The sequence below is a fragment of the Parasteatoda tepidariorum genome, chromosome 3 (assembly GCF_043381705.1).
Source record: "Parasteatoda tepidariorum isolate YZ-2023 chromosome 3, CAS_Ptep_4.0, whole genome shotgun sequence".
In the NCBI taxonomy this organism is placed as follows: Eukaryota; Metazoa; Arthropoda; class Arachnida; order Araneae; family Theridiidae; genus Parasteatoda; species Parasteatoda tepidariorum.
Window position 1 is genome coordinate 25,231,568 of NC_092206.1, and position 21,620 is coordinate 25,253,187.

The following is a 21,620-nucleotide window of genomic DNA, read 5'->3' on the forward strand; positions in this document are numbered from 1 at the left end:
TACTTCATTTACGTCGCACTATAGCTGCACAATGGGCTACTGGCGAGGGTATGGGAAATATTCCTGAGAATGATCAGAAGACAGGCCATTGTAATTTTGATCCTCTGCAGAGGGGATTTCTCCTCTGTTTTGGTAGTCTGACCCCCTGCACGCGAAGTCGAGCACTTTACGGTAGAACAGTGTAATGAAGACCGATACCACGCACCCTCGGTTCCTACGTGGGCTGATCAAAATGGCCACCCACCCGCTTACTGACTGCAGCCAGTGATGTTTGACTTCGGTGTTCTACTGGGAACCGTGTCCTTACGATCAGTCCACTGCGCGACATGAAAGCAAAGTAATGGTTAATTTAACTTTTGTGTTCAATAATGAAATTTTGCATTTATATTTTGTTAGAATATAAAAAACACAGTATAAAAAGTTAATTTTGTTTTTATTTTTCACTCTATTAGTTATGATTTTCTTCCTTGGACAAAGATTTTTGCAAGCACTTGTATATAAAATATTAAGTAATTTTAGTAATTTTCTAGATGACGTTACTTTGATAATTATTGGATTAAATTGTTACGCCATTGACCTTCGCAATCACATGCCCATTTTATATGAGTGAAATATGATTGTCAACAATTCAATGATCTAAATATTTTCATCGCATTCAATTGCTGTTGTTTGATTTAATATTTGAAATATTTGATTATACGTTGCTATGATGTATGGTGCTAAATATTATGCAATTAAATCTATGTATCCTTCTATTTAGTCAAAATAAACAGAAATCAGGATTTAAAGGATCACTTTTTAGGGAAATTTGAGTATCAAACTAAACTATGAAATGTATATATAGAATTGTATAAAACGAAATAAACAAAAAAAAAGCATACTGTTCGACGAAACTTTTCCTAGAAAACCGAATTTGGATTGAATATAGTAGGACAACAAGAACACAAAAAACTTTCGAGGAAAAAGAACCTTTTCAGCACCTCATTCTTTTGGACCACCCCAAATCGAATGAAGTCTCCAACCCCAAGAGCTACATTACGAGCATCCCTCTCTGCGATCGCTCTACTAGTTCGGAGCCCCCCTTTCTGTCCTACTCTAGGGTGAAGATAACAAAATAAAATGGAATAAAAAAAATAACGAATTCTGTATAGTGTGCCTTTTTGTCCAGTAGACCAACATATTTGCAACTTAAGCAGTGAGCTATGGGTAACATATACTCTACCTATACAAGATAGAGTATATAGCACTTCAAGGGTTGACGGGATGGGGGAGGGATTCTATGTGGATTTATTTTATTTTGTTCTGTCTGCGAGACTCCCCTTCTAACACCGTTCTTGATTTTAAAATCGAAAGAAACCTTGCACGAGTTTGTTCCATCAACAGAAAATATTTCAGTCTAAAGCTAGAACTTCAACTTACTTTTTATGCCCTTTCTTTATTTGTTTTTTAATTTACTAATAATGCATCGGAGCTCGAGGACAAAAGTTACAGTTAATTATAATACACTCTTATTCTATTAAAACATTAATCTAAAATGTCAAATTTAAAAACACAATGTTTTTCGAGGCAATTTGCTTATCGCAATCTGTTTCAAATAAAAAAAAGTGAAAGTTCTTAAATTTAACAGAAAATATTTATAAATCGTTCAAGATCAAAAGTAATTAATTTAAAAATTTAAACTGAGCACCATTCAAACAAACACAACAAATTTTATTTTAAAACATTGATATTACATCTGGTTTCGTTTTTTAACGGAGGTATATATCTACAGAATAGTTTATTTCAGGTACTCTAAAAGGAAAAATAAAAGAACCCTTTCTAAAGAAGTACCTTTTTTTAAACTTTGTTTTCGACTGTAATTGATCAGTTACCAATGATTCCTTTGTTCTTTTTTTTACTGAGATAATAAATGTTAATATATATTATATATTAATACTTGGGTTACAATAAACATTCCATCATTTAGTAAACATATTTAGTAATACGTAATGTAGTTAAAATGTAGTTTAGTAAATGTAGTTAAAATTTTTCTAAACAGAAATTAAAGGAAAACAAGTAAAATTTAACTGATTAATCCTTCCATTTAACTTCCATTAATTCTTCATCCATACATACGGAAATATGAGTTCTAAAATAAAGTGTCGCAATCACCATCTTAGAAAAATTCTCTTAATCCATTTAAATGTGTTAAAAAGTTAAAAGCAATAATATATTAATGTCCATTTCCTATATAACTCACTATATTTGTAATAAACATTTATTAATGATATATAAATATTAATGATATAATATATTTAAATCATAAGTCCAGCCTTCTTGCGCTTGATGTCATTATATTTAAATTAATCATCATTGCAGATCAGTAATGAAAGCCGATCAACCATCTGATCTGAATAATTCCGATTGTTGCCTACACAGAACATGTGGTTTTTATCACGGACAAAGGTCTGCTAGTCCTTTATCANTTTATTTCTAAAATTTGCATAAAAATAATCTTTCTACTGAATTACGTGCATATTATGCTGCAATTTCATGGCTATCTTATACTTTGTTGGGGAGCTGTGACCGAAAAACCACTTGTTGCTTAAATTTTGCACACCAGTGTATATAATATATATTAGTCTCTACGTATACATTAATTGATCTTAAAAATAAGAATTTAGATGAAAATAATCGTAATTACTCATATTTAATCTGAAAATTAATCGTAACATAATCTATATATATATTGACAATTGGATTTAAATGAATACTTTTAACAATCAAATTTGAAAATCGGCTGATTATTTCATTGATATTATTATTTTCATGTTTCAATAATGTTTTTTATTTCTAATTAACACTGAAACTGAAACATTCTGATGTTTTTACAGGAAGACTGAAAAAGGTAAAACAAACACAGTTTAAATTAATCATCATTGCAGATCAGTAATGAAAGCCGATCAACCATCTGATCTGAATAATTCCGATTGTTGCCTACACAGAACATGTGGTTTTTATCACGGACAAAGGTCTGCTAGTCCTTTATCCAACAGACCAACATTCAGTGATTCTTGTTTGAAAATGAGAGCAAGTTCTCTGCATCCTCATCCAAGGCAACTAAGACATTATTATTATGCCGCTGGTTGTGATTGGAGGCCTATAGAAGGATCATGTGATGACGTCATTTCAAATAAACATGACTTTTACAACGATACATCAGTACAACAAGGAGATACTGGTAGCTGGTAAGTTAGCATTGGTTGTGAATCTTGAGCATTTTTTTGTGTGAAGGATGGATAGTAGTACTGAAATAAATTTATTAAAACCAATTTAAGTATTTGATCCATAAATTAATAAGCTAGAAGAAATTTCAAACTGAAAATTTATATTTTTTAAGCATAATGTTTTTAAATGTTCTGATGAATAAAAATATTTTTAAATATTAAGTTTCAGGGGCAAATTTGAATATTTTCTCCATTGAAAAATTTAAAATTTTTATTTCAGTTATTAGCTTTTTTTATCTGAAAAAATGCATTCTTACTAAACCTGTATTCAGAAGCAGATAGCCTTATTAAAATCTATATTTCCATTCTTTCTAAACTCTACTGACCCATACAACGTGTGCAATACTTCAGCGCACCTTAATACTCAACTAATCTTTATATAGAAGTCCTATTAACAATTATGATATAAATAAGTTTTTTAAAAAAAATCTCAGAACTAAAAATTGATTCTTCTTTAATATGTAGTTATGTTTTGACCTGGAAATATAATATTTCTAAAAATCATTTGTTATTTAGAAGTACAAACTATAACTATCTTAAAATATCTTACGAAGAATAGACTTAATGCATAATCTGTAGGTACCGTCCAAAATTACAATATTTAAAAATATTCAAATGCATTAAAAATACAATTGTACTGAATTTACTAAAATAAAACACCTAAAGTTTTTTTTTTCGAAAAATCATTGACTTCCATTAAAATTATAAAATTTTATTCTTTGGAATATTCTTTTATTTTGGTCTTTTAGCAAATATAGTTTCATTTTGACACTTTTTTAAGAAATTGCATGATTTGTATAGTTGAATGAATCTGGTAATAATTTATATTTAGGAAATAATAATAACTTAAATTCAAAAATAAAAGAATGAATTTATTAGATTTGAATGAAAATTATAGTATGAAAACGTCAAAAAATAATTCCCAGAGGATTCTCATCTTTAAAAGTATATACTGTAACGACTTTTATAGATAAAAATATGCTAAACGTCAGGAAAGTTGTTTTAGAACTTGTTACTGGTGTTGTTGAATTTGTAGAAACTATTCAATTAATTGATCCCATCCTTACTTCCTTTAATTGATTCCATAAAAAAATTCGTTTTAATTGATCCCATCTTTATTTTAAAAATCAAATCAGTAGCATATTTTAATGGCAAATAAGTAAATGTTAAAAATTCCAGATCAAATTATGGCATAAAGTACCGGCACTTTGCATGCATCATCTATACAAACGATTTTACCGCAAAGTTCATTTTTACCGTAAAATATTATACCGTAATTTTTACAATTTTTGTTTAATTAGAGTGATTTTACGGCAATTATCACCATAAAAATTGCGTATATAAGATCTTTTGTTCTGTAACATGATCCGGTAAAAATGAACTTTTTATTGGAATTTTTTACTGTGAACCTTTATATATATAATTAATTTTCTTACATTAAAAAAAGGAACTGGAATCAAACAAATAGTTGCCTAACTCCCGTTCATGCTGGTTACGTTGGATCATTTGGAACTTCCAGTCCCGCTCTTGAGCTTCCACGACCAGGTACGACACCATTTTACATGAAAGGAGCTTCCAATCAAGTTAGAGCAGAAAGTGAGTTAAATACATTATCTATTCATTGAATATAAATTGAAAAAAGTGAGAAAACACTTTCCAAAAAGTCTGAAACAAGCATCAAAAGTTTATTTAAAAATTATTCAAAATTCAACTTGAAAGTCAGGAGTATCATAGCACAGCAAGAATCATAGAGGAATAAATGGTAGCAAATGCATTGCAGATGCAGACTTTTTTAAATAATTTATACCAAATTAGCATTCTTGCGATTGCGAATAGTGGCATGTAAAACAGCTGCTGTTTGCAACGTCAAATACCTCTTGTGAAGCATTTATTTTTAATAAAATTGCTGCTTAAGCTTGTCTTTTATTACAAATTACCATTATTGTGACTCGTCTTATTTCCTTCAGTCCCTAGCTTTGTGGGCATGTTAATGTTTCTGCATTACGCTTGCTGCCATATTTTTTTTACTATTCTTGCTTGCATTTGCTGCCATGTATTAAATAATGATTCTTGCTTGCGTTTGCGGTCATATTAGTCATGATTATTGTATATTATGATATTCCCGAAATACGTGAAGTGAAATACTGAGTAGTTTCAATTTTTTTACTATCTTTTATTTAATGTTACTCTTCCATGTACCCGACGAAGTTATTATTTCAATGAATATTACTTGCATTTTCTGATATTACAGATCTTCGAAATTTTAGTTTAAAACATGATTAAATGTTAGGTACAACACAATGTTCGAATATTAACGAATTTTATGTTGCTCCTTATGCTTATGACACTTGCCAATCAACAAGTTTTATTTGAAAGCAATCAAGTTTTTAAGGCTGAGGGTGCATTTCTTGTTTTTTCAGAGTCACCATCTATGGCCTAGAATTCGAATTCAGTCACACACACGTCACAGCCCGCTTTACAGAGAGGACCCAATCATACTCCATTCATTCATCCATATGTTGTAATTTTTATCTGAACCAAAAGACGAACAATCTCCAATTAAGTACCCTCAGAGATATTGATTTGTTATGAGAAATTGGAGGACTTTGTGACCCCAACAGATTTAACGTTTACTAGTCACCATTCTTCGGTCAGGGNTCTCTTTCAAATGCTCCGATTATTTGCGCATCGGTAATATCGAAAAAAAGCTGTTAAAAACTTAGTTACTTAGTGCGCCAACATTTGTGATACTGTGCCAAGTATTGCACTCTTTCCATCACGTGATTGTAACTCTTTGCTTGTTATCTGTGGCGTGTCTTTTCGGAAGGAATAAAGCGAACTTGGTTCCTCTACCTACTATTTCAACTCTATGGTTCAAACTCCCGTTCTCACAAACACTAACCCAGCGTCCTACAAATCAGGCTATCCCAGCCTCTACGAATTTTATAAATTAAGAGATTTTTTTTAAAAAACGAATGAAAATTTACCAATGCTTTGAGCTTTATAGATCGGGTGAATATCGCTAGGGGCCTGAAATTTGGTAGGCAAATCGTTTAATTTTAAAAACTAAATAATTGTCGATTTATTTCAATAATTGGTGAAGTAAATTAGCAGATAATAAAAAAGTTAAATTTTCATTTTCTTAAAATTAATGCTCAATTTCAACGGACTGTTAAAAATAATTGTAATACCAAAGTTTTACTGATGCTAAAACAAACTCTCTTAGTAATTGATCTTTTTCTTCAATTTCCTTCTTCCTCTTCTTAAAACAAACATTTAACCGAAGAGAATTCCATGATGTAAGAGCAATTACAGGAATGCCTATATTCTTTGAATAGTTAAAAGGCTTATACTCTTTGAATATTTAAAATGCTTATACTTCTTAAATATATATACTTATTTTGTTAACTGCTTTTAACTTTTATTCACCTGCTTATTAATATGTAGGTAAAGAATTCAAAATACATATATTTAATCTTTCGGTCTTAAGAGTCAGAAGATGGAAAAAATATATATAAATATATAAAAAAAAGCTTGTCTAGGTTTGATGGTTAAGGTTATATAGCCCCAGGAAAAATACAGAGATGAATATAGGTATCCATAGTAACATCCTTCATTACATCATCCCAGACGAATCCATTTATAAGTTAGGGAAAGCTTAGACACTTTCTTTGACGATTTAAGGGGACTCACACAAGTATCGTAGATGCTGAATGGAGACTTGTGATTTGTCGGGAACCGTCACGTGGCATTGACATCCCAAAACAGCGTCCACACAAAAGGTGACAACTCAAAGGGGGCTCTTCTATTTTTTTTTCTGTTCGAAATTCTCCCCACCAACAAAAGCAATGTGTAATGTGTATAAAGAAATATCTCCATTTTCTCTCCCTTTCCCCCTCTTTTAAGCAAGTTTTTTGTAGAAATAAATTTAGTTTTTTTCCCCTTAGTTGAAATATATATATTCAAATATATTTAGTCTTCTCTCTTTTTATTTTACTTATTTTTTGTTTCCAATTAAAATGCAAGTTTTAACTTCTTTTAATCAATGAAAGATACACGTTGCTTTTAGAATATATATAACTTGTAAGGATTATAAAATTGTTAATCAAGTTAATTGAAAATGTTTTCTTAAGAAACGTGTATTTGTTTTTCTAACCTAATTGCGTTAGTTTTTATATTCCTTCTTTAGTTAATTTTAAATTTAAATTGCTGTCCAGAAAAAATTTAAAAAAATAACATTAGCAAATAAATAAATAAATAAAAATACAAAAATGTCGAAATATTTCATTTGTCTTTTTAATGTGATTTTGCATATGAAACTGTTTTTTGTTTGATAAACTGCAAAATATTTTCATAGTAGTTAATAAAAATTGATCGTAATAAATAAAATATTTACATGCTTGAAAAAAAAATTTGAAATGAAAATTGTAAGAATGGAATAAATTTAAATTATGTGGCATAATATGTTTTATTAAATAATAATATTTTATTAAATAATGATTGTATTATTGAATAATATTTAATAAAACATATAGCATAAAGCAAACTCTTTTTTATCAGACAAGTACGAAACTATAAAATTTTAATTAAATTGTACCCTTTTATTCGATCAAACACTAAACAAATTTCATAATTTATAACAATAAAGGCAACTTTTTGAAATGAAAAATTGTTTAAAATATTGAATTAATTGGACATCAATTTAATACTGGAGAACTGATATAATGTTCTTTTCCCTTATTAGTAAACAACTACATTTATCTTTCAATAATTAAATCTCCCTCAAAAATGACGATGAAAGATATTTTTGTTTAAAATAAAAGAAGCTTGTTACTTGATTGAAAACTTCATTCGCTACAAAAATATTCAAATTAGAATCAACAATCAATATATTTCAAGCACTCAAAAACAGGTGTTCACTTTCAAGACTACCAGATGTGAATGAGAAGCAAGAAAAGTGATTCGAAAAATAAAACGAAAGGTTGCCAACAAAAAAGAAAAAAATAAAGATGAGAAACAAAACTAGAAACACCACAGTGGCTGAGAGAGAATAATCAGGGTAAATCGCCTTTTCGCGCTCTATGGAGAGGTGGTGAGGAACTAATGTAGGGAATCAGCATTCGTATGAATAAAACAAGATTCCAGGTTATCAAGATGAGCTGATGCGATTGAGGTTGAACTCTTCAAACACGTTTACAATTATTTCCAATTTGTAAATTTTTGGAGAGAATGAAGTTTTTGATTTAATGATATCTTATCACTTCATTTTCTTGGGATTATTTATTTAAAAGAAACTTAAGCAAATTTATCTTGTATTATTTAATAATTCAAACATGTCTTCTCTTAGTTTTTACTTGCATTTTAATTTTAAAAAAATAATTCAAACATTCCTGGATAGTCTTTCACTGATAAAAATAAACTTAAGAAACATTTGAACTCCCAGAACAATGTAACATTTTCAGGACGATATTTCAATATAATCTTGAGCTGACAAAAGTTTGTTTTGTATCATCTCCTATGTGTACCAAAACATTTAAAACACTCTTAAATTTAGATTTCTGTAACATTGAAAGCGAGGAGGGAGTAAATCCAGGAAAGCGAGAGCACCTGACTGCTCAATTCCAAAACTGTCAAAAAATCAAACCTCCACCTTTAATTCCTCATAAACAATAAACCAATTTTGAGACGCGAGAATCTCTTATCTCGCCTTACAGCGACTCGGGTCATTTATATAAATAGTCTCTTTAAATCTAGCTGAAGCGAGGAGACTATGCGAATCCGATATGCTTTAAAGATTCCACTTAACTCAACCCTATATACAAGCGAACCCACGATAGACTCAATATCGAAAAGACATTATTCGGTATTAAAAAAGGCCGCCGATGTAAATTCTTGACTTTATTCTTTTACGGTTTCAGTGTACGAGGGCGCTTAGGTCATGTGACACTGTGACCTCTGTGTCAACAATGATAAGGGCTTTATATTCGAAAGGGTCGCTTTGTAGGGAGTTTGGTGTTATTACCATAGGAGAAAGGCTTATAGGGTAAGCTTTAAAGAAAGCCTATGTAATAGCCCTCGGTTATGCAGGATGATTTGGAAATTTTTATAGCTTAGATTTTCTCTAGAAACTCTTTTTTACGGATAGATTATCGAAAAGATTTTTTTTAAAGAATAAAAAAATCTTTTTTAAAATTAAATTTTATTTTCATCTAGTAATATTTAGGATAGTTTTAGAAAATTCACGATTAATTTTTTAAGTGAATTACTATCTAAGAGTGGAGCAGAAAAACTTGAAATTACTAAATATCGCAAGAAATTTGTGCTCTTCGGAGAAATATCCTGTTTAAAAATGTCATATTAATTGTTTTAAAAAATATAATGTCTTATTTACCGTTATTCCACATTGAAAAATTGAAACCACGGTATCAAATATTGCAGAATAAAATGGAAAAATTTCTAAAAAACTATATTGCTTAAAAATTTGTTTTATTTAAAAAAAAATTGAAAGATTTGTCAAGTTTTAGTTAGCAATATAAAGAGTAAAAATAAATCTAAAACAATGTGAGATTCCAAGAAAAACTATTCTTATAGCTGTTTCTAGTGTACAAAAAGCAACTGTATAACTAACACTTGTTGAATATAAATTAAATAATCAATATGTAATTTTAAAAAAAAATTTACAACTTAATTTTCTTTGGGATAGAGCAAAAGGCAATATTCGATTCGGACTTGAAAATGAAAAAAAAAGGAATAAAAAGAACTACATTATCAAGTGAATGCTTAATATGTGCTGCCACTCAAAAATTTGAAAGAGAAGGACAATAAAAAACAATTAATCAAATTTATACTTAGAAAATAACTTCCACGTGCTTACAATACAATATGAGTTACACTGTGCATCTGAATCCGTCTGTCAAAAAAATGAGCAAATGGTATGCAAAAGGTTAGCTACTTTTTTTCTTGACCATTAGTCGGCAAACTGTGGCTTGCGACTCATATGTGATACTGATTCAGGAATGGTATTTGTTTGAATTAAGTGCGACCGAGCAGGGTTCTAGAGCCGAGTTAAGCAAGCACAGATTAGCATAGAACATTGACTAGCCGCAATGTTTCGGTTAGTATTGATTAACCGCCATGTTCAATGATTCCAGACCATTGATAAACCGCAGCTTTACCCATCTAAATCACTGGCTAAAAATATGATTTTTGTGAAAAAAATTGCCAAAAATATTAGTGCTCTAGTTAGATTGTTTTGTGAACACTTAGCTGAATTTGTTTTCTACAAACTTCGTGCATTGTGTGCAAAAAGTTGTCCACCCTTGAGCCACACGATATGTTGTCTGCGTTTTTGTTATTTTCATTCGCTTCCAGGCATATTACACAAGACATCTAAACCAAACACCACGCTGAAACCGATGTTTGTGACCAACTCTTTCAGGAGATGGCAATTATCCAAGCTGGGGACCTAAAAATGGAGATGTTCGGTAATGGACTCCATGTGGATCCATTCATGTATCAAACTACTGTCTCAGTCCGGGTTCTTTCTACTGAATGAAGGCACGTGGCTAGCGTACATTGAAGAGGGGTGAATGGAACTTGGGTGTGGTATACCTCCCTGCACATTTGACAGTGGGTTACCGAAGCGTACGTAATATCTATAACAAGGTATAGATCCCCCTTATATAATTCAGAGAGATTGTTGAGAGGCCTGATAGGAAGTTTAGGAAATACTATATTTAACAACCATTTTTGGTTTATAAGAATAGAAACGCAGTATGTTGTAGTCAGAAAAGAGCAAATATAACACGGTTGGGTGATATGAATATACATGTATGGTAAAATATATATTTGTTTGTATAAAAAAATAGTTTCTAATTGTTCAAATTAAAGAAAAAACTTATATGGTGTTTAGAAATGAAAAAATTCAGCGTTAAGACTTTTGTCATAAAAACTTAAACTGGGGAAAAGGATTTTGATAAAACCTCTTAATAATAATGTAAAACACGAAAAATAGGATTCTTTTAAAAAAGAAAATAAAAATTGAAAAAGATGTGGATATTATTATTTGTTTTTTCATAAACCTTATCTTACGAAAATTTGTGACTTTTGGTTCCTAATCTAGCAATCATTTATGAATAATTCTCATTTGATCATTTATAAGAATCTGATTTTCCAAGTTAATTCCTATTTACATTTTTACACTTTAATTGTATTTTATAATAAATTTCGATTCATGAAGAAATTAAAAGAACGTTTTCTTTTTACATACTATGCAACATTTACAAAATTGAAATCGGTTCATCAACTAGCAATAATCTACCAATAATATTCAATTAATCATTTAGAACAATATATAATCGGTTTTTTATTGTTTATTTATTTAATATTCCCTTTTTTCAAATTTTAATTATGTTGCTTAATAAACATTAATTCATAAAAAAATTAAAATAAGGACGTATAACATTAATATTTACATGTTCAGCAACATTACAAAATTTAAATTGAATCATAAACTATCAATCATCTACTAATAATATTCAGTCAACAAATTAGAAGAATATAATCTGATTTTTACTGTTATTTGCGTCTCTATGTTTATATACTTAAAACTTATCTCACATAAACTATAAAAAGAACTGTGGCGTAACTACCACGATAAATATTAAATACCGAATCACTAGTATATAAGACATGTTAACTAGATTCGATTTCAAGGAACTTTTTGATAGATGAAGGTTGACATGGTAGATTGAAACACACCCCTCAGAACACCCACACATAACTTTGCTTAGACATTATATGAGTAAAACACACAAAGCTTTAATTTTTGTATATTGAAAAATATTTTCAAAATTAAGAAAACCGAATTTTATTCTTACTTTAAGAAAAATATTTAAAAAAAAGATATCACATCATTCAATGGTCCATAGAATATCAACTCATGTACGATACACGTGCTCGACGATACCTTTATCATAAATATGTCTTTGTAGTTCTTTGATAATATATCGCGCAAAGTATAACGGCGGCATCAACCGCTACAGGGACCGTTTTCTTGCGTCCTAATTACGCCTCAGGGGAGGCCGCATTTCATGATGGTTCGCATATTTATAGCATTTTTCAGAATAAATTGTTCACAGAATACATGTGACTTCATTTTGGAACAGAGAATGGTTGTCTAACCTTTTTGGGTGCAAATTTTTCGGGTTTCCCTCAAACTGAAGCAACGTATTCTCTTTTTTTCTTGTATTCAAAGTATGCATTGCAAAATTGGGAGAAAACGGCATACGGTGAAAAATTCTTCGCTCTTGTTTGTGTTTACCGTCTCTTTCAGATTGAAAATAGGTTTGATGATTTTGAGAGGTTGGTATTTTTCTGTTTTTTTATTTTTACCCCACCACAGAGAACTTGTCGAACAGGTGACCCCTGTTTTTGACAGATCAGAAAAAAAGAGTAGAATGTATTTACTCGTATTTTAGGATGGAGAAATTTGAATTTCAGTTTCTCAAAGAGTTTGCATTTCAATATTTCGTTGAATTCTTGTTCTGTGGTATATTATTTTCAAATGTGTGTATCGATAGCTCAGTTTATAAATTTTTAAAAAGGAACAAATTTTAAAATTGAATTTAACAAGAAATAAAACATTTGATTATAACTTTACTTTAAAGCCAATCATAATGTTTAATAAATTGTGCTCAGAAACCTTCCTAATTTGCAAAAATCAAACGAAAAAAATTACTTTCTAATAACAATGAAAAAAAGTTACTTTTTAATTTAACTTATTGGAGAAAAAATTATTAAAGTAAAGTCATTTCTCAATTAATAGAGTTATTTTTTAAATTTCTATTTTACCTTTGAAAATCGGCCATAGTCTTAAATATGTATTAAATTGCTCAGTTCATAATTCTTAGAAAAGAGCAAATTTTGAAAAAAATAAATCATTTGATTTAACTTCAATTTAAAGCCAATTATAAGGTTAAAAATTTATGCTCGGAAACTTTCCTAATTTGAAAAAATAATACAAAAATTATTTTTTGATCGTAAAGAAAAAAAAATCTTTTTTTAATTAAAGTTAAAATTATCAAAGTAAAGTTATGTTTTAATCAAAGTTAAAGCTATTTTTTAAAATTTTTGTTTTACCATTGAAAAATTAGCGTAGTTTTAAGTATGTATATTGAATGCTCAGTTCATAATTCTTAGAAAAGAGCATATTTTAAAACTTTTCAAAATGAATTTAGAAAATAAAAATTAAAGTTATATTCTTATTTTTATGTTTCATGAATTCACACATATCAAGCAATACAGTTAAAATTTAAAATATACAAACAAAATTAAATAAATAAGTTATAAAGATTAGTGTATAATCTACTAATTAATCAACAGAAAATTATTAGTCTAGATGGATACGAGATGATGGGCCGAAAACTATTTGTCAGGATATAATAATCTTAAAAGAACAGTTTCTAATAGCTTTGCGTTTATGTTTTGGACAAGTTTGTATCACAATTTTTCTTCAATTTTTTTACTGAATTATAAGGGGAAAATGATGATTTCGGCCGGAAAAACAACACGTGAAAGGGTGATAACAGGCGTCACAAACGCTTAATCGGAAAGGTGATCATTTCTGAAAATGAAGTGTGCATTTTATAGCAATAAGAGAACTTTTTATGCAGAATTAAAATTTTAGTAATAGTATATGAGAATATTGGTATTTTTCTCTCTCTTTTTTTTTTAGAACCCATGATTGAAAGATCGCTACACGAAGTTAAAAACTCTTGCACCGTAAATTGATGTGAAAAAAAAAATCTCATTCTCCAATAAAGAAATATAGAATACATCATTTGAAGATTTTCTACAAATCATAAGAAAATTTATTTCCTAAACGTACATAATATTACATATAATAGGATTTAAAAGAATAGGGATAATTTTTGGCGTTAAAAAAAGACAGCTAAACCTTGAAAAGAAAGATTGCAAAACAGCTTTATAAGTTTTAAAAAAAAATTTCAGCTTTTTTTTGTTTTCGTTTTAATTAAAGGTTTAAAAAATCTGTAATTTCTGTTTTTTTTTTCAAAACTATATGTAATTTGTTTAGAACTTTATTTTATAAGTTTTCTTTAAAAAATGCTTTTCATTATGCAGTTTTTTTTTAAATAAAAAATAATAATAATTTTACTATGACAAACGTTATATCGCAATTTCTATGAAGTAGTTTTTAAAGAATTTCACGAGCTGGATAATTGTAGTGTTTTCAATTTTGGTACGAAAATATAATAACTGCAAAAATTAACTAAATTTTCTTACTTTATAATAGCAATTTTTTTAATGCATATTAAAATTGTTAACTTAAAATTGTTTATTATTCATTATTAAATCTCTATTTAGAGATAAAAAATTTATTTTACTTTTGTAATTCGTAAACACTTCGTATCATTGCATTACATTAATACCTTTTCATATCTTAGATAGACTGTTATGTAACTATCAAAAAGTTACAACTTTTATTTTTTAGTTTCTTATTTATTCATTTTCAACAATTTTATTTATTTTTGAGACTGGCTCCTTCCAACATTTCAAGGAGATTAAATCAATAATAATAATAATAAAAACTAGAGATAATAAATTTAGTTAGGGCAAATTGTAGAAACTAACAAAAGTTGTTTTATATTAATGCATGAAATAATAATGAAATAAATTAAGCCAGATAGAAGCCTTCACTAATTAGTATGAATTAATCATAAATATTTAAGATCACTTTTGCCCAGATTTAGATTAGATCTTCTTAAAAAGAGAAGATCAACGAATAGTTTACACTAAAAAGGGACAACTGGACAGAAGAATTCAAAAAACGAATTTACCTCTGTTCCGTGATTGAGTCTTTAGTTAAACATAGCAAATCCTAAAGAAGTTTACGAACGAAAATAGTAGCTACTTTACAAAGAGAGAGGAAAAGGAGCAACAGGTTGGTTGTGACATCCAAAATTTATGATCAGGAAGTAATCCTCTTAACGGTTTTGATTCGTTATTCTGGGGATCAGGATTGGTGTTAGAGAGGAGTTTAGTTGATCCTTCTGACAGACGAAAATTAAATCCTTTTCTCTTACAGGTTAGAAAGGCTCCAATATTTCCTTGTTAGAAAAAAAAGAGAATAAAAGTTCTCCAAAAATTCTGTATTTTAGATAATTTGATTAGCACATTAGTGATTTGTGTAAGAGTAATGGAATTTAATTAAATTTAAAAAAATAAAGAAAAGTTGAAAGGTTTAACAAATTTTTTATTTATTTTTAACGAATTACACTATTATAAGGACTTAAGTTATCTAACATTTTTTAATGAACAGTTCGTCAATTAGCCATGTAGTCTAAAAAAATTGAAAAAAAAAAAAGAAATAGTTTCTGATAAATGATAATCTGAACTATTATAAGACCTTAATTAATTATTCAATGAAAATTTCATATCTTAACTAAGTGGCCTTATAAAATAAAAACGCAAATATTTTGAGAAACAACAACTATCTTAAGATACCTTAGCTGACTAAAATTATTTAATGAACAGTCCTTCGATTGGCAAAGCAGTTTTAAAAATGAAAAAAAAATCTGTATTTGTTTAGGTAATTTGATTAGCACATTAGTGATTTGTCTAAGAGTAATGGAATTTAATTAAAGAAAAGAAACTGAAAAAAATAAAGAAAAGTTGAAAGTTTTAAAAAAATTATTATTATTTTTAACGAATTGAACTATTATAACGACTTAAGTTAACTAACATTTTTTAATGAACAGTTCGTCAATTAGCCATGTAATCTTAAAAAATTTAGAAAAAAAAAAGAGATAGTTTTCTGATAAATGATAACCTGAACTATCATATGACCTTAATTAAATACAATTATTCAATGAATATTTCATATCTTAACTAAGTGGCCTAATAAAATAAAAACACAAATATTCTGACAAACAACAACTATCTTAAGACACCTTAGCTGACTAAAATTATTTAATGAACAGTCCTTCGATAGGCAAAACAGTTTTAAAAATGAAAAAAAAAAAAAAAAAACTTTTTTTGACAAATGTAGTGATGAATTGAACTATTATGAAACCTTATTTAGCAAAATTATTCAATGAATGCTTTATACATTAGCCAAGTGGCCTTAAATATTAGATAACGGATAATTTGAAAATATTTGATTTAAAAATATTATATCATTTAATTAGTGTTTATATTTTTTCAAGCTCTTATTTACCTCGCTTACTGAAATTAGGTTTGATAGCTCGATTAGATTTGAATTAACCGCAATGTGTTTAATAAATTACAATATTTTTTCTTTAAAGATAGAAGTAAGACCGATAGCATTTTTTTTAATAATACTAAATTAAAATAATTACGAATATTACGAAATTAAAAAAAAATTATTTAGGTCAATCAACAGCCTGATTTGGTAGTGACCTACTATTGCTTCCCCTCATCTCTATGGTAAATCTCACGACAGACACGTTTAGGTGCTTTTAGGTAAATGGTTAATTTAATTTCATTTTCAAGAAATAATATGAAGGTCTCTCAAAAAATTTTGAATTTTTTACCATGTTTTAGAAAAATAATATTACAGATTTAATTTCCTCATACTGTATAGTTATAATATTTTAACAAATTTATTGCAAATTTTAACTTTTACTTACCTCCTATGTGAAAGCGTATTTTTAAAATTCGATTTCTCAAGAATTATTCGAACGATTTCGCTCAAATTTCCTATTTTGCCATTTAAACTTGCATTCTTTAAAATGATGTAAAAGATTGTATACCTTACAGTTCAAAATTTTTCGACATTAATAAATAAATGATAAAATTTTCCTAACAGTTATATTTTGCATGGTATTATCTTAGGATAAAAGAATTTTATAATTGAATTCAAAAATTTATGAGTCGCTTAAAAATTTCTCGAGATATGCTAAAATACGCATAAAGTAAAATTAACACTAAGGAGTTCAAACTTTCTGACCAGCTCTCCGGACCAAACTATCGGGACCATGTTTCTCAGATTGCGACTGCTCCTTATATCTCCGAGGTCAGAAATCTGAATCCATCGAAAAAAAGAGAGAAAGTACGTTTTTGTGTTTAATTTCGTAACTTAAAATATCGTCAGCATTAATTAACTAGTTTATTTAAGGTCATCCCCTCGAACCTTTAAGATCGAGTTCTAGAATGAAAAAATCCGATCATTAGATCAAAAGTTATTCAGGATGGTCCGTTTTGTGATTTTGCGATCTGTGCAACATTAGGAACAAACATAATGTGAACTCCTACTAAATTTTAGAGTTATTTTAAAATTATATTAAACATAATATTATTTAACTGAATAATATATTAAAACGACTCTAGTTTTATAGCTACTGAGATGCATTGAAGCTTACTTTTATAATTACCTTCATCAAAATGAAAGAACACTCAAGAAAAACTATCAATCAAATTGATTGGATTCATTAAACCAAGACAATTAATTCATCATTATCACTTTGAGTTTTATATTGAAGTATAACTCCTTTAATTTAATATTTATTGCGAGGTATATAAAGTTTATTGTCCTTAATATCTTCCACAAAAAGAAAGAATATTTAAAAAGAAAAAAAAACTACAATCTGTCAATTAAACTAATTGAATAAAATACATCAAGATAATTAATACAGTCTCATATATATTACAATAAATAGAAATCTCTCTAGTTTAATATTAATTGCGAGGCATTAATTTACTTTCATAATTACTGAAATTAAAATGAAAGAACATTTAGAAAAAAAAGAATAATACCAATCAAATAGATTGAAGGAAATACAACAAGATAATTAATGAATCACTATCAATAACTGAGTTATGTCTTCTAGTTTAAAATTTATTGCGAGACACATAAGCTTACTTTCATAATTATCCTCCGCAAAATGAAAGAATATTTAAAGAAAAACTGCAATCTATCAATCAAAGAGATTGAATAAAATATATCAAGATAATTAATGCATCATTAGTAAGATATTTCCGTCGCCAAATTCTTCCTTTAAAGGTGGCAAATCCTTTTGAGTGTGCCAAGAGCAGGTTAAAAGTTGAATCTTTCTAACAAGAGGAAGAGTGGAAAGTCTCAGCTTTCTAATTTACGTGAGTCCATGTAACTATATAGGAGAGGTTGCTCAATGGACGACGTGCAGAGTTCATAAATATTGTCGGAGTTTCGCAAAACTTTGGCGAAATGAGGAATGTGAGTTTATCTAAAGTGATTTGTGGCTAAAGTGTTAAGGTGTTGGGGATTTATAAAAGCGTTGAATTCGATCTTCGGATATGGTATTTCAGATTTTGAACGTATTATTAACACTTAAGTTTAATCATATATTGATGAATGAATTCAAGTATATTTCACTAAATTATAGTTAAGTATATTGTATTAAGTATATATAATGAATTGTAAAGGAATTTCTTGAGATTATATAGCAGATACATTTTATTTTGTTTATAATAACACATTTTAAAAATATACAATCAGAGTTTTAAATCTAATAAGATGGTATCAATCTAAGAATCAGAAAAGGAATGAAAAATCAAACCATTTTAAGTAACAAAAAACTTAAGTGACCAAATCTATATTTTTGTATTGATTGAATAGAGCAAGTAGAATAAAATTTAAAAAAAATATATTTGATAAATATCTTCAGAATTTTAATTCAATAAGTTTCAAAAAAATTCAATAAGTTTTTCATTAAAAAGATTTTTTACATTTATAAAAAAAAAGTAGGCTGTAATTATCTTATATTAATTATTTATATCACGCTATTTAACATATAAAGAAATGTGTATTTTAATAACTTAAAATAAAGGATTAAGAATATTAATTGAACACAGCGTTGAATAGTTTACTCTAAATATCTCTCCTTTTGTTCTTTTACTTTGAGAACAGACAAGTATATCAAACTTACCTTTAGCTTCCTACGCCTTGTAATAATAACCTGTCCGAATTACCTTGTCCTAGTATTTCACATTGTTATATTTAGTATTACACAAAGAAAAGTGTTGTGCTAATGGGCTAAAACATGCTTGTACCGTGCTCAACCTTTTATTTTCATTTGCAACTTATAAAGATGTGAACAATAAAGGCTTTATACTGTTTCAGGTGTAATAAACCATATGCATTCCCCGCTAACGTCTATCACAGATCATAGAATACCACCGGAGGAAGTCTCCGGTATCAAGTCTGAGCCACCACCGTCACCATTGCTAACTCCGGATACCAGCTCTAGTCCTATCGGTGTTATCAATGGTCAGTGGACGCAACATTCTTCGTCTAGGCGAGGCAACCTTCAACTCTGGCAGTTTCTAGTTTCTCTTCTCGACGATCCATCCAATAATGGGAATTTCATATCTTGGACTGGAAGAGGAATGGAGTTCAAGCTGATAGAACCCGAAGAAGTTAGTGATCCTACTAGATATCGTCAGTGTAAAAAATATATAATTAAGAGTTTGGGGATATTTTTTCGAAGTATCCACTCTTAAAGAAAAATTTGATCAAACTTCCTTCCTTTGTTGGGCAACAAGGAATTTTCTTACTGTGTGTTCCACTTAAGTAAAGCTACCTTGATTTTATGCCATAAATAAACGCAAAAGAAAACCATTGAAGAAAGTCTATATCTAAACACTTATTTTCAAAAAATAACTTACTTCCTGCTCCACCAAGAAAAAAAAATCAAATAAGTGTAAAAGTAAGAAAAAGCGTCCCATCAAAACTAAGCCACTTCTGATTATAGCCAAAATTTCCGCCACATTTGTATATTACATTAAATGTATGATGTTGTTGATTTACTAAACCCTGGAGATCATTAGCATTAATATTATCCCAGGGTTCTATGATGGCAGCTATAATTTTAAGAAAAACTGAAACTGCTACTTTTTGGCATATACCAGTCCTACTGAGGATAGTTCTCACGTTTGTTAGGGAATATAAGTTAGATAAAAATGAAGGCTATGCATGACATGCACTCTATTATCCAAAAGCCAAGACTTTGAAGATTTTGCAAAGCAAATGAAAACATTGTCCTGCTGGAAAATTCGATTTGGGCCACCAATTCTCTCTGCATATGGCAGTAAGTGGAGTTTCTAGGATTTTTTAACTATCGAGATTCCCCAAACCACCTAGGGTAGTGGCTAGCATAAGTTTACTACAATATCTTCAAAGTGGTTGTTTTTGGATAATAGGGTACAGCTGTTAATGGCCTGCCCATTCTCATGACCTCAATCTTCAAGAAAAGATGAAGATGTAAGGCTATATATACAGAAAAAAAAAGAAAGAAAGAAAGAGAGAATTAGTTTCAGTCTGTGGCAGAACAGAAGATTGTTACAAATGAAATTTGACTTGCAGAGTTGCGTTTTGTTTAGCAGCTTGAAAAAGAGCAAAGGGATCAAACATTTTGGAAAAACAAGAAAAAGATTTACTTAAGAAAACTTGTTATATTCCTCTTTCTTGTTTGACAAAAGAACAAAAATAGAAAATTGGTACCAGCACGTGCTAGTTGTTACATTCGTTTTGTTTCTTTAAAAAAGGAATTTAGGAACCAAATATTAAAAGAAAAGGGAGAAAAAGGACCAAAATAAAAAAAGATACTTTAAGAGACAAACTGTAAACGTACTGTGGCGAATGGTATGCAACATGACATATTTTTTAAATCATATGAAAATATGGCGAATGTTTCGGCTATAATTAGATGTGGCTTAGTTTCAATGAGACATATTTTCCCCTCCTTTTTTACTTAATCGATGTTTTTTTCCCCTATCCAGGAAAAGCAAGAAGTGAGTTACTCCTTATAAATATGTGTTTATATGTAGACTTTCTTAGTAAATATATGTCTTGTTCTCAATGATTTTTTTTTTTTTTTGTATNATATTTTTTTTTTTTTTTTTGCATCCAGTTATCGCATAAAATAAAGGTTGCTTTAGGACACGCTCTAGTTTCAAATTTGTTTGGATTTACGCTTGAAACATGCCGCCGACTGTCATTTCCTATTTGTAGATTTTTTGAAGCGAATGAAGTTTTTAATCAGGTACAATCGTAAAGTCGTATTCCCTTGTAAGACTAAGACTTTATATTTAATTATGAATTGCAGAATCAGTTAAATTTTCCAATAATTTAAAATCCTTCGAAGCGTGAATGATTTAAAGACATGATATTTATACGATGCGTCTCATATATGATGGTAAATTCGAGTTGTTTACTTCTTTATTCTGAAAAGCTTAATTAATTACGAAAAAATAGTTTTGATGAGCTTTTTACGGTGCATGGAAAAGTAATATAGACCGAGAGAATGAGAAATAGGATACAAGGACTCTTCTCTA

At 28.8% G+C, this 21,620-nt stretch overlaps 1 protein-coding gene across 1 annotated transcript in view; it reads left to right on the forward strand.

Annotated features, from left to right (window-relative positions):
- Positions 1-21,620, forward strand: part of LOC107446206 (protein c-ets-2-B) — a 45,105-nt gene that overhangs the window by 11,484 nt on the left and 12,001 nt on the right. Inside the window, exons 2-4 of the mRNA XM_043041798.2 lie at positions 2,874-3,227; positions 4,714-4,862; positions 19,408-19,703. Of these exons, the coding sequence (XP_042897732.1) occupies positions 2,932-3,227; positions 4,714-4,862; positions 19,408-19,703 (741 nt within the window). The 5' untranslated portion in view covers positions 2,874-2,931. The remainder of the gene's footprint in view (positions 1-2,873; positions 3,228-4,713; positions 4,863-19,407; positions 19,704-21,620) is intronic.